Raw genomic sequence first — 27195 nt, forward strand, 5'->3', positions numbered from 1 at the left:
ACGCCTGGGTATGCTCCTGATGAGGTTGCGGATGGTCTCCTGTGGGATCTCCTCCCAGACCTGGACTAAAGCATCCGCCAACTCCTGGACAGTCTGTGTTGCAACGTGACGTTGGTGGATGGAGCGAGACATGATGTCCCAGATGTGCTCAATCGGATTCAGGTCTGGAGAACGGGCGGGCCAGTCCATAGCTTCAATGCCTTCATCTTGCATGAACTGCTGACACACTCCAGCCACATGAGGTCTGGCATTGTCCTGCATTAGGAGGAACCCAGGGCCAACCGCATCAGCATATGGTCTCACAAGAGGTCTGAGGATCTTATCTCGATACCTAATGGCAGTCAGGCTACCTCTGGCGAGCACATGGAGGACTGTGCGGCCCTCCAAAGAAATGCCACCCCACACCATTACTGACCCACTGCCAAACCGGTCATGCTGAAGGATGTTGCAGGCCGCAGATCGCTCTCCACAGCGTCTCCAGACTCGGTCACGTCTGTCACATGTGCTCAGTGTGAACCTGCTTTAATCTGTGAAGAGCACAGGGCGCCAGTGGCGACTTTGGTGTTCTGTGGCAAATGCCAAGCGTCCTGCACGGTGTTGGGCTGTGAGCACAACCCCCATCTGTAGACGTTGTGCCCTCAAACCACCCTCATGGAGTCGGTTTCTAACCGTTTGTGCAGACACATGCACATTTGTGGCCCGCTGGAGGTCATTTTGCAGGGCTCTGGCAGTGCTCCTCCTGTTCCTCCTTGCACAAAGTCGGAGGTAGCGGTCCTGCTGCTGGGTTGTTGACCTCCTACGGCCCCCTCCACGTCTCCTGGTGTACTGGCCTGTCTCCTGGTAGCACCTCCAGCCTCTGGACATTACGCTGACAGACACAGCAAACCTTCTTGCCACAGCTCGCATTGATGTGCCATCCAGGATGAGCTGCACTACCTGAGCAACTTCTGTGGGTTGTAGAGTCCGTTTCATGCTACCTCGAGTGTGAAAGCACAACCAACATTCAAAAGTGACCAAAACATCAGCCAGAAAGCATTGTTACTGAGGTTTGGTCTGTGGTCCCCACCTGCAGAACCACTCCTTTATTGAGGGTGTCTTGATAATTGCCAATAATTTCCATCTATTGTCTATTCCATTTGCACAACAGCATGTGAAATTGATTGCCAATCAGTGTTGCTTCCTAAGTGGACAGTTTGATTTCACAGAAGTTTTATTTACTTGGAGTTATATTCTGTTATTTAAGTGTTCCCTTTATTTTTTTGAGCAGTGTATATAGCAATAATTAAAGTTTTTTTTTTCATTAAAAAAATATACATAAATGAGTTGTAGATAGTAAATGTCAGGTGCCCTGATCATCTGGTAGCCGTGTCGTCCAGATCCTTGCAGCTTGGCTTACAGTTACGTATTTTTCACAGGACAGTGTTTCTTGTGTCGACATGTGATCAGAGCACTGTGAGCCGCTTAATTCTACAGTATAGCTAAGTCAGGCACCTTTCTCTATCGCATATATAGACAGAAGAGGGGGCTGGATTAGTTACTGAAGTGAGCAGTCAGCCAGCCCCTTTCAGTCACGAGCTAAAATAGGAAATAATATCCCGTGCTGAGCACAGGATTGAAAGCTGGAAGCTACTCTGCCTAGACTGGGGATGGAGCTACCGGAGGATCTAGGCACCTGGCCTAGTAGAACTATATTAATGAGTTATATAACTTATTATGTGTCCTATCTGTGAGTGGCCCGTGTGTGGCCCGAGTCCTGTGTGTGAGTGGCCCGTGTGTGGCACGAGTCCTGCGTGTGAGTGGCCCGTGTGTGGCCCCAGTCCTGTGTGTGAGTGGCCCGTGTGTGGCCCGAGTCCTGTGTGTGAGTGGCCCGTGTGTGGCCCGAGTCCTGTGTGTGAGTGGCCCAAGTCCTGTGTGTGAGCGGCATGTGAGTGTCCCGTGTGTGGCCCAAGTCCTGTGTGTGAGTGTCCTGTGTGTGGCCCGAGTCCTGTGTGAGTGGCCCGCGTGTGGCCAGAGTCCTGTGTGTGAGTGGCCCGTGTGTGGCCCGAGTCCTGTGTGTGAGTGGCCCGTGTGTGGCCCGAGTCCTGTGTGTGAGTGGCCCGTGTGTGGGCCGAGTCCTGTGTGTGAGTGGCCCGTGTGTGGCCCGAGTCCTGTGTGTGAGTGGCCCGTGTGTGGCCCGAGTCCTGTGTGTGAGTGGCCCGTGTGTGGCCCGAGTCCTGTGTGTGAGTGGCCCGTGTGTGGCCCGAGTCCTGTGTGTGAGTGGCCCGTGTGTGGCCCGAGTCCTGTGTGTGAGTGGCCCGTGTGTGGCCCGAGTCCTGTGTGTGAGTGGCCCGTGTGTGGCCCGAGTCCTGTGTGTGAGTGGCCCGTGTGTGGCCCGAGTCCTGTGTGTGAGTGGCCCGTGTGTGGCCCGAGTCCTGTGTGTGAGTGGCCCGTGTGTGGCCCGAGTCCTGTGTGAGTGGCCCTTGTGTGGCCCGAGTCCTGTGTGTGAGTGGCCCGTGTGTGGCCCGAGTCCTGTGTGTGAGTGGCCCGTGTGTGGCACGAGTCCTATCTGTGATTTGCCCATGTGTGGGACGTGTCCTGTGTGTGAGTGGCATGTGTCCTATTTATCATTGACCCATGTGTGGCATGTGCCCTATGTGTCAGTGGCTGACATGTCACTGGTGGGTGACTGGTGGGTAATTAGCATGTGAGCAGAGTGCAAGTGGTGGATGAGGGGGTCCACATACACCTTTTGCAACAAGTCCTCCTGCGGTAAACATCTACCCCTTGTATCATGGAAGTTATATTGATGGATGAAAGCCTTGGGGGAGATCTGCTATTAACGTCATTAAATGAAGTTACTTTATTGATTTTCTTGGAAAATAAAAGGAAGCTTCTAAAACACACAGCTTTTAGGAAATTTTCAAGGGGATAAGTCAGCATGAAATACAAAACCACATACACATAACAAGGGCTAACAAGGCAGTAATTAAGAGATCCTTTTATCTGTCAATTAAATTATCAACGAGAGAGAGAGAAGACATGACAGTAATGTGAGCATGGCACATAAGGTTGGCATGCAGAAAATTTAATGAGCCATTCGCAGTTCCACTGCACTCACACGTGCACGGCTTAATCCTTGGGACAATCCATGTCTGACAGTACATAGTCATAGTGACTGTAGTGCCCTATAACACTGATGACGAACAACATGGCTACAGAGGCCTTATAGCAAGGACAACAGTGCCTAAATGACAATAACAGCTACAGCCACAACAGTGATGGCTTCTGTCTTCTTAACAATAGTAGCCACAGAGCCACCATAACCCTCATGGCTATAGTGCCCTATAGTCACAGTGCCCCAATAACCCTCACAGCTATAGTGTCCCCATAACACTATAGTCACAGTGCCCCATAATCCTCATTGTCAAAGTGCCAACATAACTCTCATAGCTATAGTACCCCCATAATCCTCATAGTCACAGTGCTCATATAACCCTCATAGTCACAGTGCCCCCATAACCCTCACAACTATAGTGTCCCCATAACACTATAGTCACAGTGACCCCATAATCCTCATTGTCAAAGTGCCAACATAACCCTCAGAGCTATAGTACCCCCATAATCCTCATAGTCACAGTGCCCATATAACCCTCATAGCTATAGTACCCCCATAATCCTTATAGTCACAGGGCCCATATGTCCCTCATAGCTACAATGCCCCCATAAGAATGGGAATCACAGAACTGCTCTAAACCCTGATTGCCACAATTCCCCAATAATAAAGGCCTCACAGTGCCGCCATAACAAGGTCACCCATGGCCCACAGTGTTCCCCATAATAATGATAGATATAGGCGCTCTATTTATCAAGGTGTTTCCACAAGTTTTCTAGTGTAATAAACCTTCAAATGTTGCAACTCGGAAATTGTGCCAAAGTTTTGAGACTTTGTGCGTTTTTACGCTAAAATAGACAAGGCCTAGGCGGGACTGGGCTGATCCCACTCCTCTAATTCATGAAAAGTCTCCAGCTGGAGTAGATTTCTGGCGGCAGCGCATGGCACTTGTAAGATGCGCCTTATTCCTTAGGCGACATGCACCTCTTAATGAATGAGTTGCATCTTACTCCTGCGCCCCAGTCATTAAGACTTGTGTGCACAACGTCAGTCTTCATGAACTGAGGCCATAGTGTTTGAATAAAAGTGAAATCCCCATTATGCTGATAAGAGTGTACATCCAGCTCCCCCATAACAGTGTCAATCACAGTAGTGGTGACTGCAGCATCCACTACAGGGGAAGTGTGGTATTACACTCTGGCCATTCAAAATATAATCAGCCATGATACAAATGGATAGGCCTGCTCCACCTCTGTTAGCACCCCTCCGCTCAGAATCATATAGAGGCGGCACAAACAGGGAACCCCCCTCTAAAATGTCCAACTGCCCTAATAGGACACATGGAAAGACAACATCTTTAAAACTGTAATAAGGAGATCTGAAACTTCATCTTAATGTACATATTTTTCTGAAGGACCAGATTGGCCATCAGGGACATCTATATATAACATCATGTGGAAAACAATATAATACAGTGTACTGTGACATGTTCAGTCAATACTAAGAATGAGGTCAAAAAGGTCACCCGCTTATATCCAGCCCCGAGAAGCCCCTGTCATTACCTATGGTTTATGAGTCCTGCAATTCTCTATTAGTAGGCAAAACTGCAACTAAAGTGAGAATATAGCAGGCAGAAAAAATAGATTTATGTATTTATTATAAAAACACAGATAGATAGATAGATAGATAGATAGATAGATAGATAGATAGATAGATAGATAGATAGATAGATAGATAGATAGATGTGAATAGATGGATGTTTGGTTATATATAGATAAAAGGTAGTGGATGCATAGCTATAGACAGGCAGACACCTAGACAGCTGAATAGATGACATAGGACAGATAAATGATTGGTTGATAAATAGATAGAATGTATGAAATAGAAATATAGATAGTTGGTGATATATAAAAAGAAGAAATGCAGTAGAAAGGAAAATAGATAATACGATTAGAAAAAAAATATAGTATTATACATATATATAAGGTATAATATCGAAAAATAGGTACATTATTAGATGGATAGGGTGCATAGATAAATATAAATAAATACATAGATATAAGATAGAGACTGATAATGGTTGATATATAGATAGAAATTATGCAATAACTAGAAAATAAATACATAATAGATATTTGATGATCTACAGACAGTAGACATGTGATAGGTACTGTAGATAAGATGTCCTTACATTCTGGCTGTGACTGATCTTACAGCCATCATCCCTCTTATTTTTGCAGGGGCTGGCTTATAGACAGGCCCCTGTATGATAGAAGACATAGGATGGTTCCCTGGTGATGAGTACATGCCATCTGCAGCCTGTCACCCCATCTAGGACTCCTCCAGCCTCCAGTGCTGGGGATGCTGCTGGTAGTAATGGAGGTGCATACAATGAATCATGCCCCCTCCTCACCTTCTGGGAGCTGAATGACTGTGTCCAGTGATATAAAACCAGCTTGTCCTTGGCTTTGAGGTCGGGGTTTGAGACTTCAGCATCTTCTTTCCCTTCATTAGTTTTCCCTGCATCGTTTTCTATTGCAGAAATAGGCCACCAGCTGCAATTTGTGGGAGTCAGATTGCTGGCAGTAGCCATGACAGCCTGAAACAGAAGAAAGGAGGCTGCTCCTGAGCTGCTGCTCCAGCAATAGCATCATCACATGGTTCTGTGGCCACCACCAGTAGCAGGGGGCCTCCTATTCCTCCTCATCATCATCATCACCCTGCACTGCCATCAGCACCAGGAATCTCTCTGAATGCCAGCCTCACTGATGTCTATGTGCATCAGTAGAAATCATCACTGACCTCATTACTAGTCCCTCTGCCTCCCCCAAGGTGACTCCTTGCCTGCTGTGTAATTATCAGGCTGCAGGAATCAAGGATTATTAATGGAATTATCTATGGAAATTAATCAGGGTGTAAGGATGTCATGTGAGCCGGTATACAAGGCAGCCCCAGATCTCCAGTGATAGTTGGGATATTGACATGGATATGTATCAGGCTGGGATTGGTGAAGTTTTGTGACGTGTAATCTGGAATAACGAGATTACATGACAATGATGTGGTAGATTATTAGACTGATGATAATTGGGGGCAGAGCTGCTGGATGGGGTGAGGGCAGTACCGCCGGATGGGTCGGGTTTGTGCTTCTTTAAACCCATATAGCCCTAATAATACTCAGAGCAGAGGGTTCGTTACAGTTGTATCCAGCCTAGACAATTTCACATTGGCGGCTGAAGTCTTGGACTTTTTACAGTATGGTGTCCAGCACGAAGACCGTGTGATGCACTTTGCCCTGTGACCCTCCACATTTGTGATGCATTTAAAAAAAATCCAAGCAAGTCGCGGAAATGTTTTTGGTCGCACTTGTCGGAGAACTGCAGAGTCGCCATGTTATCTTTAGGCTAAATCTCTGTACTGTCCAAATACTTTGCTACAATATATCAGTGCATGTAGAATGTATCCGTCCAGAGTCCATGCTGTTCTGCTTACAGAGGATTGTCTAGAATGGAAAGCAATTTTGGCAAAACCAGTTAGGCAAACATGGAAAATCTCTCACTATGAGCTCTTGCACACAACCGATTATTTCAGATGCGTGTTATCCATGTTTTTCACGGATAGCACTCGTACCCATGATATTCTAGGAGGTTGTGCACATGTCTGATTTATTCCTCGGACTGAGTGACCCCAGTGAAAAATCGAATACATGTACGATTTTGATCCGAGTGTTAGCTCTAAATCGGCAATACAGGTCTATGGGTCTGTGAAAAACATCGGACCGCACTTGGATGACATCTGAGTGCAGTCCGATTTTCACAGACTGAGAATAGAGAAGATGGAGAAACTTTTTTTTTCTCCACCTCCAAGAAAAACTGATGCCACTCTGATCAATGTCTGATCAGAATAATCGGACCGTTTTTCTCGGAAGGAAACGGTCGTGTGAACCTACCTTGTGGTTGAGAATCTTCCCAGTCACTGACAACAAGCACAGATCTTGGAAACAGTGAAGATCTGAAACTAAATGTAAAGTGGAAATTTGCAGAGCTGTTGCTCATACAATACTGGCTTCAGTCTGTCTGTTCTATTTAGAACAAACGGAACAGATAACTGGTAATAGCATCCTACACAGTTCTGATACAGACAGAAGCAGTGGGCCCATTGATGTATATGGGGTCCGTCTGGTTTCTGATTATTTTTAGAACAGGCACATACTGGACGCTAGTACATATACCTCAGTGGGCCCCACTGCTTCTGTTTGTAGCAGGAGTGGATAGGATAATATCTGTTCTAAACGACGTGATATTACGGTGTTGGCATAAAACATTGGTGGCCATATGTAGACATGGAGTTCCAGTTGTCCCATCATTTTATATGAGGTCGTGTTCATCAATCACATAATTAAAATGTCTCATGGTTCAGGACCAGCATGTTTTCTATTGAACCTGCATACAAAAAGCAGGATAGGGGTGTAACTATAGGGAGTGCAGGGGTTTAAGTTGCACATGGGCCCTGGAGCTTAGGGGTGCCAAAAAGGTCCCATATAAGAAGACCAATACTATTAAAGACCCATAATAGATTGGGGCCCTGTTGGAGATTTTGGATTGAGACCCAAGAACTGCTGCTATGTTACTTAGCTTAGTCAGCTCTGCCAAGTAATATATGGACAGCGATGGACACCACCAGTAGCCCCAGCAACAGGTGGTCGGCCTCCCTAAGTCACCGAAAAGTGGTCCCCTTCTTCCCACTTACATGACTGATGCTCTCCTCTAATATTGCCATCAGTTGTGTGCCATTTAGAGGGATCTCCACTCATGGACAGCCATGTAATAAAAGGGAAAAAAATAATATTCACCTCCCAGGCCAGTGCCACTCTTCCGTACTCAGCGCTGCGTCCCCTGTATCCGAACTAGGTCACTGATTGGCTTCACCGCTTCTTCAGCTTGGGCAAATTGTGAGCACTGCAGTCTGACAGCAGCTACTGATTGGCTGCAGTGCTCCCGTAGCGCTCCAGATAGATGATGATCTCAGTGGACTTGCATAGGGCACAGTGCTGAGTACAGAGGAGCGGCACTACTGCGGGAGCGGAGTATCGTTTTAGTGTTTTTAAATTTCTTTTGCAACCTTCAATCCTTTCAACCATCTTTTTAGTATGGATGACAGTGGTTCCTTGATAATAGAAAAGTAGCCTTTTAACCAAAAAAACGGGCTATAAGAACAATTTTTCAAATGGCTTACTCTATTAAAATGACATGCTAAGCCACATTCTGTTTGTGGTGGCACCTTTTCTCCTGTATGCCCCACATCGGGTTATTAATCTCAGCCTTTTAGCTTGTGCACGTCACACATGCTCAGTGAGCCGACCATTAGATTACTGGTTAAACGGCACATGCACTCAACCGGGCATACAGCTAGGGGCATTATGGGATTTGTAGTTCTCAGAAGCTATTTATATATCCCACTCCCAGAAGTCTTGAAGCTACAGAATAGCACACGGCATGGACTTCAAGCATCGTTTCTGAGCAGATAATCTGAGATATCTCCTGCTGGTCTATTATAGCAACTAAAAATATGTAAAATCGGACTACAAAAAAAGTAAAATCTGCAAAATCTATTACAATTTGTCACTTTCCATTTCCAGTAAACATGCAAACTGTGAAGATTTATTCTTCGGTTAGATGGTGCCATCTTGTGGAGAAACTTGACATAAATAGACTAGTAAATCATTAAAGGGATTGTCCAGCACATAAATAATTATGACCTATTCTTAGTCCCTTAAAGGGGAAAACATTAATAACTAAAAGAAATTCTATTATAAAAAGCTCCTGAATACTTTTAATTAGCAAGTCACAATCGTTTTATCTAGGTAGGGAATCACTATAAAATGAAAATGTCGGCCAACTTGTTACACTGATAGAAACCTATTCTAGAATGTTATTAGGACAGATGTGAGTATGTGCAGGAGAAGCTCCTCTCTCCTTTGTGTGTAGGAAGATGTGCTCCCAATGGATATTAGGATGTAATACTGGAGATACCAGAGGTGCTGAGGTAAGAAGAGGCTGCTCACACTGCTGTCCACCCTCTATATCTGATCTAATACTGGAGATACCAGAGGTGCTGAGGTAAGAAGGGGCTGCTCACACTGCTGTCCACCATGTCTATCTGATCTAATACTGGAGATACCAGAGGTGCTGAGGTAAGAAGGGGCTGCTCACACTGCTGTCTACCCTCTATATCTGATCTAATACTAGAGATACCATGGATGCTGAGGTAAGACGAGGCCGCTCACACTCCTGTCCACCCTGTCTATCTGATGTAATACTGGAGATACCATGGATGCTGAGGTAAGAAGAGGCTGCTCATACTGCTGTCTACCCTCTATCTGATCTAATACTGGAGATACCAGAGGTGCTGAGGTAAGAAGAGGGTGCTCACACTGCTGTCCACCCTCTATATCTGATCAAATACTGGAGATACCAGAGGTGCTGAGGTAAGAAGAGGCTGCTCACACTGCTGTCCACCCTCTATATCTGATCTAATACTGGAGATACCACAGGTGCTGAGGTAAGAAGAGGCCACTCACACTGCTGTCCACCTTGTATATCTGATCAAATACTGGAGATACCAGAGGTGCCGAGGTAAGAAGAGGCCGCTCATACTGCTGTCCACTCTGTATATCTGATCTAATACTAGAGATACCATGGATGCTGAGGTAAGACGAGGCCGTTCACACTCCTGTCCACCCTGTCTATCTGATGTAATACTGGAGATACCATGGATGCTGAGGTAAGAAGAGGCTGCTCATACTGCTGTCTACCCTGTCTACCTGATCTAATACTGGAGATAACAGGGATGCTGAGATAAGAAGAGGCTGCTCCCACTGCTGTCCACGCAGTCTATCTGATCTAACAATGAAGATACCAGGGGTGCTGAGGTAAGAAGAGGCAGCTCAGACTGCTGTCCACCCTGGATGTCTTTATATAATACTGGAAATACAAGGGGTAGGTACTGAAGAAAGAGGCTACTAACACTGCTGTCCACCATATCTGATCTAATACTGAAGATACCAGGAGTGCTGAGGTAAGAAGAGGCAGCTCACATTGATGTCCATCCAGTCTATATGAACTAATACTAGAGAAACCAGGAGTGCAGAGGTAAGAAGAGGCTGCTCACACTACTGTCCACCCTGTGTATCTGACCTAATTGTGACGCTGAGTCACTTTTCACGGCCACGCCGTGAGACAGGATAGTCAAGGAGTCTGAAGTCAAAGCCAGGAGGGTACGTCAGAGGGAAGAGGCAAAGGCGTAGTCAGGTAACGTTACGTAGATCAGAATACCAGGAGGAAAGCAGATCAGAGCAGAAGGGGTTAAACAGACGGATGGACAGAACAAGGTCCAAGGTCAGGCAACAGAAGATCAATAAACAGAACTCAAGGCACAGAGAACAAACCTCACACTAACCTTCTTGACCAAATTCCTGGATAATGGTGTTTTGTCAAGGGCGAAGACTTGCAAGGGTCTTTCTAAACTAACTGTCCCTAACCCTAACTTCCGAACCAGTACTGAATCAATAAAGTTAGCAGCAGACCCACAGTCGATGAACGCCAATGTTGATAACACCTGGTTCTCGAAGGATAACACAGTATTTATCAGTACCCTGGAGGAGGAAGAAAAAGGTACCTGGGAGTCTGGGTGACCTCCACGGCCATCACCCAGACTCAGACATTCTCCTGATGGTTTGGTAGCCTGAGGACGAGTAGGGCAATCCTTGAGAAAATGTCCAGAGAGACCACAGTACAGAGAGTCCGAGATCTTGTTTGCGTCTTCTCTCCACAACACCAAGACTAGCAACTCTGATCTCCAATGGTTCCACCTCAGGTAAATATCCTTGCTCCAGGGAAATGTAAGGGGCAGCCTGCCATTCATCACGTCTCTCACGGTCCATTCGTATGGCCTGGGTCATGGCCTCCACCAGAGAACAAGGAGCATCATGGAGGACCAGGGCGTCTTTAAGGGTTTCAGAAAGACCTTTGCGGAACAGGCACCTGAGAGCTGCATCGTTCCACAGAACTGCAGTGGACCACTGCAGGAACTCGGTACAGTAGTCCTCAGCTGTGCGACCCCCTTGTGCCAGGTTCGTGATCTTAGCTTCAGCGACCTGGATCCTGTCGGGTTCATCATATATCAGTCCTAAACTGTCAAAGAAGGCGTTAACAAAACCGTTCTGGGGCCTGTGGGGACAAGGAAAATGCCCAGGTCTGAGGGCCCCCTCGTAGTAGGTGACATGATTATTCCCACCAGCTGGAACGCCTCCCCTGACGATCGGGGGCGCAGGGTAAAGAATAACCTACAGCTCTCCCTGAAGACCGTAAACTGGTCTCTCTCCAGAAAATTTATCAGGGAGGTCTATTACAAGTTCTGGAGAGACCAACTGTACATCAGTGGGTACTGACGTCACAGCAACTGCCGGCAGTGAAGAGCTACCTGAGGTTTTCATTATATTAGTTATCGGACCCTGCAGCTGACATTGTGATGACTCCAGACTCTGGCATTCCTTTGCCAGATCCTGAGTCATCAGCTTCAAATTCACCATCTGGTCACAGAGCGTGAGAACAGTCTCCATACAGGCGGAAAAGAAAAACGTATGGGCCAGACGTAATGTGACGCTGAGTCACTTTTCATGGCCAGGCCGTGAGACGGGATAGTCAAGGAGTCCGAAGTCAAAGCCAGGAGGGTACGTCATAAACAGAGGGAAGAGGCAAAGGCGTAGTCAGGTAACGGTCCGTAGATCAGAATACCAGGAGGAAAGCAGATTAGAGCAGAAGGGGTTAAACAGACGGATGGTCAGAACAAGGTCCAAGGTCAGGCAACAGAAGATCAATAAACAGAATTCAAGGCACAGAGCACAAACCTCACACTAACTGAATGTACGTCTGGCAGAGATCTGGGGAAACAACTCAGTTAAGTAGCCAGGCATTCAATTGGAATAATGAACACCTGAAGATAGCCACTTCCTCCCAGTCTCAGGTTGGACAGCCGAGCTGTCAATCACCACACTGACAGCTATTGCATGCCCCTGTACCAGATTGGATGGTCAAGCTGTCAATCACAGTACTGACAGCTCCAGCACACCCCTGTACAAGATTGGATGGCTGAGCTGTCAGTAACTGCATCCCAGACACAGTGACAGTACCCCCTCTTCTAAGGGGGAGCCACCGGACCCCAGGCTTCCCAGGAAACTTTAGATGGAAGGCCCTAGCTAACCGATCGGCTTCACATCTCGAGCATGGACCCATGATCTCTCCTCCGGTCCGTATCTGCTGCAGTGGATGAGGTATTGGAGGGAATTACGGACCCTACGAGAATCCACCACTCTCTGAACCTCATACTCTAAGCCACCATCGACTGAAACTGGAGGAGGCGGGGATGAGGGAGACAATACCGAGGGAACAAACTTCTTTAGTAAGGATTTATGGAAGACGTTAGGGATGCGAAGGGATGGAGGAAGCTTTAATCTGAATGCCACTGGATTGACCACCTCAAGAATCTCATAAGGACCAATAAACTTTGAACCCAACTTTGCCAACTGCACTTTAAGTTTAATGTTCCTGGATGACAACCAAACCTTATCCCCAATCTTAAAAACAGGACCCACCGAACGTCTTCTATCGGCCTTCAGTTTTTGGCGAATCTGAGCAGTCCCAATATTCTTTTGAACCTCCTTCCAAACATCCCCAAGTCTTTGTACGGTGAGCTCCACCCCAGGACATTCATAACTAATCTTAGAAAATTCACCAAAATGGGGATGAAACCCATAATTACAGAAAAATGGAGAGGTTCCAGTAGACTGATTCACTCGACTGTTAAAGGCAAACTTAGCGAGAAGTAAAAACAAAGACCAGTCCTCTTGCTGAGCCACCACTGTGGCACCCCGAGGTCTGGTTGCCACAGTGGCAGCAATGTCATGTCTGAGAGCAGGTGGGAGGTTCCCTGGTTGGGGACAATTAGCATGCAGCACCTTCTGTCTCAATCCAGGGAGGGGAGAAATCTGCCCTTTATAAACTGGATCTGGGGCGAGGTTAGAGAGACCAGCCAGAGAACAGTCAGAGGCCAGCCAGAGACAAGTTCCAGACAAGTTGCAGCAGGCTGAGGAGTCCCTGTAGGCAAAGGAGGAACACGAGGCCAGGAGGGGAGCTAGAAGAGCTCATCCTGGCTAGAGACTTGTAAAGCCGGACACTGGAGTCCGAGGCTGTGAGGGTTATAAGCCCAGCAGCAGAAAACCACCACGCAGGGGGCTTCAAGTCCTCTTGCCCAAGGAAGCCCGGAGGCTCAGCCACACGAGAGGGACCACTACTACCCCGGAGGGGTGAGAAGTACGGAAGGCCCGAGTCGCCAGTCATACGGGTGAGAACAACACGGTACACTCAGAGACGTGGGCTACCACTACACTACAGCAGGATAGCCAAGAAAGAGTGAAGTCAGCACGGTAGGCCTACAAACTCCCCCTGACCAGCGGGATTTCCCAGTTGCTCTCAGACTGACCAGGCCTCCATTGTTAACCTGTATTCCGGACGGGTCCCTTAATACCACCAACAGTAAAGACCCTGAACTGCATTACAGAGAATCTGAGTCATTATTCCCGCGCACCATCACCCCCATCATCTGCACTCACTGCCCTGAGGCTATACTCCTCCCGTGGGGAGTTATACTACGCTCAGCTGCACCCACAACACCAGCCTCAGCGGTCTGCCCTGCAGCGGAGGTTCACTCTGACCGCAATCCACGGGTGGCGTAGTCGGACATTCAGTTTATAGACTGCCATTTAGTTTGACCACCCTGAGCCATGGACCAGGTCACCGCCACGCGGAGACTACAACCCCCAGAATCGCACAAAAGGCCCGGTTCTGGGTTCCCCACACGGCCCAGGGGGCGCGTCAACTTTGGCGTAGTCGGCAGGATTTCGTGCCCGCCACCAACGGGTACTGCGTGCCTGAGGAAAGACTGTTAAACTTACCTTGGTGGAGTTTCCCGCCATCCGCAGCCATTTTCCCGCCATCGGGCGCCATCTTCGGGACGCCGCGCGGGAAGAAGAGGGCCGTGGACGACGAAAGCACGTGAGAACGGACGCTGCGCAAGGTCCTGAAAGGAGCCGAGCGGACGCTGACGTCACCAGGACGCGACGCAAGGTCCTCAACCCCGACGATCGCCTGCGGATCCGCGGCCTACCTAAGAAAAGCAATGGAAGGTAGGCCACGGTTGACTAGGGGGGAAGAGGATGACGGAAGCGGAGGGAACTGTCACCGCCAGCGTGGCCGCTGCTGCAGTAATGCCGTTCACGATGCCTTACATCCCCGGAGCGGCCTGGTTGCCTCAGTACTCAGGGGAGTCGCATACCCTGAGCGACTTTAAAGAGAGACTATATAGCCTATTTAAAGTATACCCCCTGACGGAGGAACAAAAAGTGACCATACTGATAGGCCAGTTAATCGGCGCGGCCCAACGAGAAGTAAAGTCCTGGTCAGTCAGGGACAAGGGGACCGTGAAGGAGATTTTAGCCTGTCTAAAGGACACTTTTGATACCCGCACCTCAGCAGAGATCAAAATGAGATTTTATGGGTGCAAGCAGCGGGCCCAAGACAGTATCAGAGACTATGCTTTGAATTTGCAAGAGGCCCTGAGAGCCATCAAGCAGGCAGACCCTGACAGTGTGAGGAATGCAGATGAACTGCTGACTGAACAATTCATTGAGGGTCTGCTGTCCAGCGCACACCGAACCCAGTTACGCCTGAAGGCCCTGCAGAACCCTGGGTTAGACTTTGTACAGTTTAAGGACAGAGCCATCCGGGCATTCCGAGAACCCGCACCCGGTGGCGTTGCGGCCTCCAGGCGCCCTGCTATCACTTATCACCAAGAGGCGGCGCCCCAGTCTACAGAATCTGCAGAAGCAAACGTACAGAATAGTACCCCGTCTACAGACCTGCACCATCAGGTCCAAGAACTGACTAAAAGCGTTGCCGCACTAACCAGGACTGTGCAGTCGTTACAGGTATCTTCAGGAAAGATCCAGCTGGCTACCAGTCCGGAGGACGTCCCGTGGCGCCGACAGAAGAGGATCCCACAATTCAGAGGGAAGCCAACGGACCGCTACGACCAGGATGGACAGCCCATCTGCCGCCGCTGCAGCCAGCCAGGACATATTGCGAGGTACTGTAATTTAAACGGGCCCAACCTGGGGCAGAGGGCCAACCCCCAGGTGTAAGATCATCAGGCCCGTCAAACCGGCGTGACAAGTATGTGGGGGGGCGACCGGTCTTGCCTGTGGTACTGGATGGCATTCCCATGAGTGCACTGTTGGACACCGGGTCGCAGGTAACCTCCATCCCCTATGTACTTTTCAAGCGGTACTGGGATGACACGGATATTACCCGCTACCCAGATAATGACTTGAGCATCATCGCCAGCAATGGTCAGCCCATGCCGCAGGTGGGGTTCAAGGAGGTGACCATCAAGATTGGTAAAGTTGAACTGCCGGCGCAAGGACTGATTATTGTGGATATTGACCGTTGTGAAAGTCACCCTAAAATAACCTTGGGTACTAACGTAATTGAAAATTGTCTTTCAGAGATAATTGTTATATTACAGCAGGTCGCAATGAATGCCAGCTCCAGCCAGCAGCGTGTCTTACAAAAAGAGATCAGAGCCCTGATGAAGCGGCAACAGGTAGAACTGTCTGGTGGTGAGATTGGAAGCGTTAGGATGAGTGACCCATTCCCTATCGCCATGCCCCCAAAAAGTGAAGTGATGATCTGGTGCCGGTCTGCAATCGGGTTAAGAGGTAGAGACTACCAAGCTATGGTAGAACCCGTTTACTCAGACAGTAGGCCCACCATTTTGATAGCACGGGGGGTGGTTGATGTCCGCCATGGGAGGGTACCAGTCCGCATCCTAAATATTGGGGAAAGAGAAGTACACTTGCCCCGGTATGCCACTCTAGCCAAATTGTTCACCATTAACCAGAACTCTGTAAAGGCCGTGGAACCCTAGCCTCCATCTAAACCAGAGGAGGGTAACGGCTCCAAGAAACAAATGGAGGACTGGTGTCAGAAACTGCATGTGGGCACCGACTCCACTCCCTCACACCAAAAACAGGGAGTCTACCGGGTGGTTCAGGAGTACGAAAGAGTCTTTAGTAAACACCCGCTAGACTTTGGGCAAGTAAAGGGGGGTAGAACACCAAATCCCCACAGGAGACCATCCACCCATAAAAGAGAGATACCGGCCTGTACCCCCTGCACACTATCAGAATGCCAAGGGTATGTTACGAGAAATGAAGGAGGCTGGGGTGATCAGGGATAGCTGTAGCCCCTGGGCAGCTCCTCTAGTTCTTGTAAAAAAGAAAGATGGCACGATGAGGATGTGTGTAGATTATAGAAAGGTCAACAGAATAACACACAAAGATGCGTACCCGTTACCTAGGATAGAGGAGTCTTTGGCTGCATTAAAATCTACTAACTTCTTCTCTACTTTGGATCTCACTAGCGGGTACTGGCAGGTTCCTGTAGCAGAGTCGGACAAGGAAAAGACCGCCTTCACCACCCCGATGGGTCTCAGTGAATTCAACTGTATGCCATTCGGACTCTGCAATGCACCAGGGACCTTCCAGAGGCTGATGGAGTGTTGTCTGGGGCACAGAAATTTCGAGACGGTCCTACTCTACCTGGACGATGTCATCGTATATTCTAAGACCTATGAGGACCATCTAAAGCACCTGGCAGAGGTGTTCGATGCCCTGGCGGGCTTCGGCCTAAAGGTGAAACCCTCCAAGTGTCATCTACTGAAGCCAAAGTACAGTACTTGGGACACGTGGTGAGTGCTGATGGAGTAGCCCCAGACCCTGACAAGGTCACGGTGATTAAGGACTGGCCAAGACCCTCCAGCATAAAGGAAGTGCGGCAGTTCCTCGGGTTGGTAGGCTACTACCGAAGGTTCATCTCCAGGTTCACCAAAATGGCAGCCCCTATGCAGGACCTCCTGTTAGGTCAGTCAAAGACTAAAAGTCAGAAGCCGCCCTTTAAGTGGGACAAGCTGGAGGAGGAGTCTTTCCACCAGCTGAAGATGGCCCTCACGGGGAATGAGATCCTGGCCTACCCTGATTACGGCCAGCCTTTTATCCTCCACACCGATGCCAGTAACGTGGGGCTAGGAGCCATACTATCCCAGATCCAGCAGGACAGAGAATGGGTAATTGCTTATGCTAGCAGAAAACTGAGACCCACAGAGAGAAACCCTGAGAATTATAGCTTCTTTAAGCTAGAGTTCCTGGCAGTGGTGTGGGCAGTCACCGAACGCTTCAAGCATTACCTGGCTTCTGTAAGGCAGCGCTCGTCATCATACTGGGGGTAACTCGCTTCGCTGCGTCAATCAATGCACACGTGCAATGTCTTTACGTTTTTCACACAGTGTTGCAGTTTATTATGGCACTTCATAAACCGCTGTTCACACACAGTTCATCTTAGTCCGCCACCGGCAGGTTTACACACATAAACAATTCATGAGCCAAGTGGCACACCGGCCCACTTGCTCCAGGGTACAGCTTACGGCAAGGTAATAAAGTAGCAATGTTCATATCACAATGTCCATATAGCACCGGGTATTACCTTTGCCGGGTATAGCTGTCTCAGTCCGTTACTCTGCCACCACTGTGGCTCTGCGGCTTCCCAGGTAGGGGTCTCCAGCCGTCGTTCCGTCTAAGGCTACTGGTATGTCTCCACTCACATCCAGCCTGCGCCTTTCAGGACTCTTCCACAAGCCGGCTTTCCCTCAAAGGCCACTGACATCCATGCATCGGATCCAGGTTTGGCCTTTCAGGCTGCCAGGCTTCACTCTCGGCCTCACTAGGCCTCTCACAAACGGTATCACGGTATCCCACACACATGGGGAACAGGCCTCACGCCTCTCACACCGAACACACCTGTCTCAAATTAAGCAGGTTTATATATGCTGTGCACAGACAGCCACATACCGACAGGACCTTGCTGATGTCACAGTCATGTGATCAGTCAGCTGTGTGTATAGGTCCTGTGTGCTGTCCCAGTCATGTATACAGAGCTTTACTGTGCATGCAGGACCTGGGTGATGTCACAGTCATGTGACCAGTCAGATAAAGGGGAAGGTACATGGTCCGGTAAGCACATCCTGGACCATTTACAGTAATGCTAGCAACCTGCTGCATTACAGCTTCTTCTAAGTTCACTGTGTACACGGACAACAACCCGCTGACACACCTGGACACTGCAAGACTTGGTGCCCTAGAGCAGAGATGGATGGCCCGGCTGTCCAATTATGAATTTACCATCAAATACCGGACAGGGCGCGCAAATGCCAACGCAGATGCATTGTCCAGAATGCCTCACTTGCAGGACGGGGGAGAGGATCCAGAAGAACTGGAAGAAATTGAACTCCCTGCATTCCACCGTCATGGGGTCACCCAGTGTTCCCACTGCGTAAAGGAGAGGTGCTCTGCCACCGCTACGTTCAATCCCTTACCCCACCACGGCTGGGCCGAGACGCAAGATAGTGACCCCGCAGTCCGCCTGGTGACAGAGATGCTGACCCAGGCTGATGCCCACCTTGATCCGGATGCTCCGGAAGAGGCCAAACAGCTGTGGAAGGAGAGGAGCAAGCTGTTTCTCTACGAGGGGAGGCTGTGCCGCAGAACCGTCAACTCTCGAACACATGAGCTGATCTGGCAGGTAGTGGTCCCAAGGCGGGATGCAGCTATGGTCCTGGAAGCATACCATGACGGCGCAGGGCACTTTGGATGGAAGAAGCTGGAGTTCCTGTTGCGGGAGCGGTTCTTCTGGGTAGGCATGAGAGGGGCCATAGAGAGGTGGTGCAGAGACTGCGGCCCGTGCAACCTAAGGATAAAGGACCGCGCCAGCCAGAAGACTCCCCTGCAGCCTATTATCACAAGGCAGCCCCTTGAGCTCGTGGCCCTGGACCATGTAAAGCTGGCTCCAAGCAGGTCGGGATACGTCTACGCCCTCACAATCGTAGATCACTACTCCTGGTTTCTAGTGGTGGTCCCTGTCAAGGACTTAACAGCTCAGACGGCCGCCAGAGCCTTTTAGCAGCATTTCTGCCGTCCACACGGGTATCCGGAGCAAGTGTTGACTGATCAAGGTCCAGCCTTCGAGGCTGAAGTCTTCCAGGAATTCTGCAACCTGTATGGCTGCAAGAAGATAAGGACAACGCCTTACCACCCCCAAACCAATGGGATGTGTGAGAAAATGAATCAGGTAGTAATAGACCTGCTCAAGACGTTGCCCCTGGAGGAACGCAGCCTGTGGCCTGAGAAACTGCCGGATCTGGTGGACTTGTATAATCATATCCCAGTGGGTTCTACCAACTGCACCCCTGCTTACCTAATGAGAGCAAGACCTGGTAAGCTGCCAATTGACCTGGAGATGGGAGTCCTGACACCCGAGGACACCTCACCAGAAGCAGACTGGGACACAGAACGACAGCAGCAGTACCGGAAAGTACAGGAGAGCGTGGAGCGAAGTCTGTCTCAAGCCAGAGAGAGGCAAGAGAGGGATTACAACCAGCATGCTCCTGCTGATCCCCTGGCACCTGGAGAGCAGGTCTTGAAGCGGAAGAGACGGCTCCACAAGTTGAACGATGAGTGGGAGAAAGACCCGTACACCGTACTGCCGTCAAGCCAGGAGAACCCAAAAGTGTGTGTTATCAGTAAGGATGGAGGAGAGACCACAGCCACTGTCTCTAGAGACCACCTGAAGAAGTGTCCCGAACAGCTGCAAAGCGCTGATGAAGACCAAGATAGCCCTCAACCCGCAGAGGAAAGGGAAGAAATGGTCAGTACAGTGCTTGGAGACTTTCCCCGGTCCTGGACACAAATCAACAACGCTATAGTGGTACCCGTCCTTACCTTTCTCCAGCCAGCCCCTCAAGCGCCTGAAGAAGAGCAAGCAGTGTTGGTAGAGCCAGTGGCCCCGGAAGCAGAAGAGTCCATACCAGCAGCTCAGGAGAATCAACCCTCTGCTAGTAGTGAACCTGCCATGCCCGTGGTGAGCCAAAGAGTACGCAGAAAGCTGCCCAGCCTACCCGGAACATCTGCAAGTACCTCTAATGCATCCACTAGCACACCCAGTACACAGGGGGTGGAAACAGGGGACCCAAATAGAGTACCACCAGACAGTGGGTTACGTAGGTCCACCAGTGAGCACTAAAGGTCAGGTACCCGCTCGCTGGAGAATCTAATATGTCATATTTACCTGTATATTGCCAATGTCGAAAATGTTTAATGTTTGTGTTACCTGAACAGTAATAATGTTTTTCCAGTTTTTCCTAGTTCAATGGACTGACAGGTCATGGACACTGAATGGCCGGAACTGTCTTGTAGATAGTTGCACCTGGTGCCCTCTTGCGAAGATGGCCACAGAAGAAAAACCTGCCCCCCTTGTGGCCCAAAGTAGATAGCTCAGCCTTGTCGCCATGCCCAAGGCCAGGAACTTGGGGTTTATGGAGACAGGTCCCCGCACCGTTCAAGACTTCACCTTGTTGGGTGATATGGACACCCGGTCACGGAAGCCCCGTGACCTTAAGGACAAAATGTACTTGTATATATGTTTATGTTATTGCTTTTACCCTGTATTTGTGTTTCCTAAATATGTGCTTAGTCCCGGAGTACTAAATTTCACTAGGGGGGAATGTGGCACCCCGAGATCTGGTTGCCACAGTGGCAGCAATGTCATGTCTGAGAGCAGGTGGGAGGTTCCCTGGTTGGGGACAATTAGCATGCAGCACCTCCTGTCTCAATCCAGGGAGGGGAGAAATCTGCCCTTTATAAACTGGATCTGGGGCGGGGTTAGAGAGACCAGCCAGAGAACAGTCAGAGTCCAGTCAGAGACAAGTTCCAGACAAGTTGCAGCAGGCTGAGGAGTCCCTGTAGGCAAAGGAGGAACACGAGGCCAGGAGGGGAGCTAGAAGAGCTCATCCTGGCTAGAGACTTGTAAAGCCGGACACTTTGAGTCCGAGGCTGTGAGGGTTATAAGCCCAGCAGCAGAAAACCACCACGCAGGGGACTTCAAGTCCTCTGGCCCAAGGAAGCCCGGAGGCTCAGCCACACGAGAGGGACCACTACTACTCCGGAGGGGTGAGAAGTACGGAAGGCCCGAGTCGCCAGTCATACGGGTGAGAACAACACGGTACACTCAGAGACGTGGGCTACCACTACACTACAGCAGGATAGCCAAGAAAGAGTGAAGTCAGCACGGTAGGCCTACAAACTCCCCCTGACCTGCGGGATTTCCCAGTTGCTCTCAGACTGACCAGGCCTCCATTGTTAACCTGTATTCCAGACGGGTCCCTTAATACCACCAACAGTAAAGACCCTGAAGTGCATTACAGAGAATCTGAGTCATTATTCCCGCGCACCATCACCCCCATCATCTGCACTCACTGCCCTGAGGCTATACTCCTCCCGTGGGGAGTTATACTACGCTCAGCTGCACCCACAACACCAGCCTCAGTGGTCTGCCCTGCAGCGGCGGTTCACTTTGATCGCAATCCACGGGTGGCGTAGTCGGACATTCAGTTTATAGACTGCCATTTAGTTTGACCACCCTGAGCCACGGACCGGGTCACCGCCACGTGGAGACTACAACCCCCAGCATCCCACAAAAGGCCTGGTTCTGGGTTCCCCACACGGCCCAGGGGGCGCGTCACCACAAAGCACCTTAAAATTTGTTCCAAAGATTGACTTGTCCCCTCAATCTGACCGTTGGTCTCAGGGTGGTAGGCAAATGAAAATGACAAGTCAATCCAGAGTTTACTACAAAAAGCTCTCCAGAATTTAGAGAGAAATTGTACTCCCCTATCGGAAACAATGTTAAGAGGGATACCATGTAACTTTACAATATGAGAACAACCTGGAGAGTGTCTCTGCATTAGGTAATCAGTACAAGGGAACCAAATGAGCTTGTTTGTTGAATCGGTCCACTACCACCCAGATAGCAGTTTTCCCATCAGACAGAGACAAATCCGTGATGAAATCCATGGACAAATGAGTCCATTGTCTTTCTGAAATTGGCAAAGTCAGTCTATGACTGACTTTAGCGCGTGCGCAGGCTTCACAAGCAGATACAAAATCTTTGATATCATTAAGCATGGATGGCCACCAAAAAAGTCTGGCAATGGCTTTCCGTATAGCAATAACCCCAGGATGACCACTCAAGACGGAATCATGAAATTCCTGTAACACACGCAATCTTAGGTACACAGGTACAAATAATTTAGACCCAGGAGTAGCAGGAGGAGCCAATGACTGGCCATTACGGATCTCCTCCTCCAATTTTGAGGTTACCATAGAAACCACAATACCCTGAGGAATAATGGTTCTGGAGGAGAAACTGGATCGAGACTACTAGACAATGCGTCAGCTTTCACATTCTTAGACCCCGTCTGATTGTAATCTAAAAATTAAACCTTGAGAAAAACAAGGACCATCTGGCTTGTCTAGGAGTTAACCTTTTAGATGACTCAATATAGGCTAGATTCCTGTGATCAGTGACCACAGTAAACTGGATGAACCGCCCCCTCCAAAAATGCCTCCATTCCTCAAATGCTAATTTTACAGCAAGTAACTCACGATTCTCAACATCATAATTTCTTTCCGCCAGCGAAAATTTCTTAGACAAAAAAGCACACGGACGCAAGTTAATCAGAGTTTTGGGCCCCTGTGACAAAACCGCCCCTACTCCGGCCTCCGAAGCATCCACCTCTACAATGAATGGTTCTTGGAGATCCGGTTGGCTCAGAATGGGGGCAGACATGAAACACTCTTAATTTTTCGAAAGCCTTGATAACACTTAGCGACCATATCTTGAGATTTGCCCCCTTACGTGTAAGGTCAGTAAGAGGTTTAGCAATCTGAGAAAACCCCTTGATAAAGGGGGTACTGACAAGCACGGCTGGCGTGCAGACTGGATAGGGTCCAGTACAGACTGAGACTCAGGAACAGAACCGCAGATGCAGTAGACAAACAGAGCAGAGAGGAACCGCTGGAGCGGTGGGCAAGACAGAGCAGAGAGATACCGCCGGAGCGGTGAGCAAGCAGAGCAGGGCGAAACCACCGGAGCGGTGAGCAAGGCAGAGCAGAGAGGAACCGCCGGAGCGGTGAGCAAGGCAGAGCAGAGAGGGACCGCCGGAGCGGTGAGTAAGGCAGAGCAGAGCGAAACCGCCGGAGTGGTGAGCAAGGCAGAGCAGGCAGGAACCGCCGGAGCGGTGAGCAAGGCAGAGCAGGCAGGAACCGCCGGAGCGGTGAGCAAGGCAGAGCAGGCAGGAACCGCTGGAGCGGTGAGCAAGGTAGAGCAGAGAGAAACCGCCGGAGCGGTGAGCAAGGCAAAGCAGGCAGGAACCGCCGGAGCGGTGAGCAAGGCAGAGCAGAGAGAAGCCGCCGGAGCGGTGAGCAAGGGAGAGCAGAGTGAAACCGCCGGAGCGGTGAGCAAGGGAGAGCAGGCAGGAACCGCCGGAGCGGTGAGCAAGGCAGAGCAGAGAGAAGCCGTCGGAGCGGTGAGCAAGGCAGAGCAGGCAGAAACCCCCGGAGCGGTGAACAAGGCAAAGCAGGCAGGAACCACCGGAGCGGTGAGCAAGGCAGAGCAGAGAGAAGCCGCCGGAGCGGTGAGCAAGGCAGAGCAGAGCGAAACCGCCGGAGCGGTGAGCTAGGCAGAGCAGAGAGAAGCCGCCGGAGCGGTGAGCAAGGCAGAGCGGGCAGAAACCGCCGGAGCGGTGAACAAGGCAGAGCGGGCAGGAACCGCCAGAGCGGTGAGTAAGGCAGAGCAGAGATAAACCGCTGGAGCGGTGAGCAAAGGCAGAGCAGAGATAAACCGCCGGAGCGGTGAGCAAAGGCAGAGCAGAGGGGACAGGGCTCTGTTCACACGGAACAGACGGGAAGGGAAAGGCAGAACCAGATACACACAAGATACTTGCAATGAAGTAGCGAGTGGACTCTAAACTCACAAACGGAAGTACAGCGACAACGAGTAGGAGTTAGGTGCAGGTTCAGACTCTGCAGAAAAAGGGAAGGTACGGACATAAAGAAAAACAGGTAAAAGGCTAGGAGAGTGTTCAGACAGGAACTGAGTGTTCAGACAGGAACTGACACTGCAGCGAGATACAGGAGCGGGTCTGGGTATGCGGCCCCCAGAATGGCGGACAAACAGGCTAGAAGACACAGATAACAGGTCAGGGTATGCGGCCCCCAGAAGGCGGGACGAACAGGCTAGGAGAGTGTTCAGACAGGCCTGGGAATACAGCCTCCAGGAAGGCGGACAGGCAGGAAAAACAGAACGGGACCTGGCACATCAGAGGCTAGGAGCTCTCTGAGGGTAAGAGTTGCTCAGGCACCAGCTTCAAGGTGGAGCTGGTTTAAATATCAAGTGACAGACAGCAATAGGCTGAGGACGCATTATGGGTGTGCCCACAGCAGCTACAAGAAACAGGAAGTAACCGGGCCGCCGCCCTAAGCAGTCAGAACAGAGGTAAGCAGACAGCATGAATAGAAGCCAGGCTAGCAGACTGGACTGAAGATCAAGTTTGCGATCTTGCATAGTGGGAGATGGTGCACTATGCAAGCCCGCCACCAGGTATGTTACAAGAAGGATTCAGAGTGGAGAGCTCCTACTTGAAGCGTGGAATCCACCGTAACCTTCTTGACCAAATTCCTGGATAATGGTGTTTTGTCAAGGGCGAAGACTTGCAAGGGTCTTTCTAAACTAACTGTCCCTAACCCTAACTTCCGAACCAGTCCTGAATCAATAAAGTTAGCAGCAGATCCACAGTCGATGAACGTCAATGTTGATAACACCAGGTTCTCGAAGGATAATACAGTATTTATCAGTACCCTGGAGGAGGAAGAAAAAAGTACCTGGGAGTCTGGGTGACCTCCACAGCCGTCACCCAGACTCAGACGTTCTCCTGATGGTTTGGTAGCCTGAGGACGAGTAGGGCAATCCTTGAGAAAATGTCCAGAGAGACCACAGTACAGACAGTGTCTGAGATCTTGTCCGCGTCTTCTCTCCACAACACTAAGACTGGCAACTCTGATCTCCAATAGTTCCACCTCAGGTAAATATCCTTGCTCCAGGGAAATGTAACGGGCAGCCTGCCGTTCATCACGTCTCTCACGGATTCTACGGTCCATTCGTATGGCCTGGGTCATGGCCTCCACCAGAGAACAAGGAGCGTCATGGAGCACCAGGGCATCTTTAAGGGTTTCAGAAAGACCTTTGCGGAACAGGCACCTGAGAGCTGCATCGTTCCACAGAACTGCAGTGGACCACTGCAGGAACTCGGTACAGTAGTCCTCAGCTGTGCGACCCCCTTGTGCCAGGTTCGTGATCTTAGCTTCAGCGACCTGGATCCTGTCGGGTTCGTCATATATCAGTCCTAAACTGTCAAAGAAGGCGTTAACAAAACCGTTCTGGGGCCTGTGGGGACAAGGAAAATGCCCAGGTCTGAGGGCCCCATCGTAGTAGGGACATGATTATTCCCACCCGCTGGAACTCCTCCCCTGACGATCGGGGGCGCAGGGTAAAGAATAACCTACAGCTCTCCCTGAAGACCCTAAACTGGTCTCTCTCTCCAGAAAATTTATCAGGGAGGTCTATTACAAGTTCTGGAGAGACCAACTGAACATCAGTGGGTACTGACGTCACAGCGGCTGCCGGCAGTGAAGGGCTATCTGAGGTTTTCATTATATTAGTTATCTGATCCTGCAGCTGATATTGTGATGACTCCAGACTCTGGCATTCCTTAGCCAGATCCTGAGTCATCAGCTTCAAATTCGCCATCTGGTCAAGAGCGTGAGAACAGTCTCCATACAGGCGGAAAAGAAAAGCGTATGGGCCAGACGTAATGTGACGCTGAGTCACTTTTCACGGCCAGGCCGTGAGATGGGATAGTCAAGGAGTCCGAAGTCAAAGCGAGGAGGGTATGTCATAAACAGAGGGAAGAGGCAAAGGCGTACTCAGGTAACGTTCCGTAGATCAGAATACCAGGAGGAAAGCAGATCAGAGCAGAAGGGGTTAAACAGACAGATGGTCAGAACAAGGTCCATGGTCAGGCAACAGAAGATCAATAAACAGAATTCAAGGCACAGAGCACAAACCTCACACTAGCTGAATGTACGTCTGGCAGAGATCTGGGGAAACAACTCAGTTAAGTAGCCAGGCATTCAATTGGAATAATGAACACCTGAAGATAGCCACTTCCTCCCAGTCTCAGGTTGGACAGCCGAGCTGTCAATCTCCACACTGACAGCTATTGCACACCCCTGTACCAGATTGGACAGCTGAGCTGTCAGTAACTGCATCCCAGACACAGTGAGGGGTGGAACCGTGACACTAATACTGAAGAAACCAGGGGTGCTGAGGTAAGAAGAGTCTGCTCAAAGTGATGTCCACCCAGTCTATCTGAACCAATACTGGAAAAAACAGGAGTGCTGTGGTAAGAAGAGGCTGCTCACACTGCTGCCCACCCTATCTGATTTAATACATAAGGTACTAGGGGTGCTGAGTTAATAAGAGACCAGTCACACTGCTGGCTACTGTGTTTGTCTCATATAATACAGGAATGAAGATGTAAAAAGAGGCTGAGGCTGCTCACACTGCTATCTACCCTGTCTATCTGATATTATACTGGAGATACCAGGGGTGCTGAGGTAAGAAGAGACTGTTCACACTGCTGTCCACCATTTCTTTATGAATGACTACTGCACATACTCACAGGCACCGGTCCTATTAACATTCTAGGACAGGTTTCTGTAAGTGTAGCAAGGCAGCAGTCGTTTTAATTCTATAGTAATTAGTTCTCTAGACAAAATAATTGTGGTTTGCTAATCAAAATAATTTTTTTGCTGGATGAGTTGTAGTTTTTAATGACACGATATATTTTCCAATATATTATATGGAAAAATGGGAAGAAGTTCCAAGTGAAGTGAAATAGTGAAAAAAAACACATTATTCTGCCATTGATTTGGGTTTTGTTTCTATGGCTTTCATTGTGTGGTAAAAAACTGACCCATAAGTATA

General features: G+C 49.5%; 1 protein-coding gene across 2 annotated transcripts in view; it reads right to left on the bottom strand.

Annotated features, from left to right (window-relative positions):
* The window catches only part of GDAP1L1 (ganglioside induced differentiation associated protein 1 like 1), a 110270-nt gene extending 83915 nt beyond the window's left edge, over positions 1-26355 (bottom strand). The window contains exon 1 of one of the 2 annotated variants that reach the window (XM_073683071.1): positions 26274-26355. Coding sequence is in view for 1 of the 2 variants with exons in the window: in XM_073683070.1 (XP_073539171.1) it covers positions 5505-5684 (180 nt within the window). In the remaining variant the exon portion in view is untranslated. Of the gene's footprint in view, positions 1-5504; positions 6064-26273 lie in introns of those variants that run through there. The other variant, XM_073683070.1, reaches the window with a different exon arrangement.
* Positions 26356-27195: the final 840 nt, after the last annotated feature.

This window comes from Phyllobates terribilis, unplaced genomic scaffold (assembly GCF_046119375.1).
Source record: "Phyllobates terribilis strain yellow unplaced genomic scaffold, ASM4611937v1 Scaffold_5__5_contigs__length_657084704, whole genome shotgun sequence".
Classification (NCBI taxonomy): Eukaryota; Metazoa; Chordata; class Amphibia; order Anura; family Dendrobatidae; genus Phyllobates; species Phyllobates terribilis.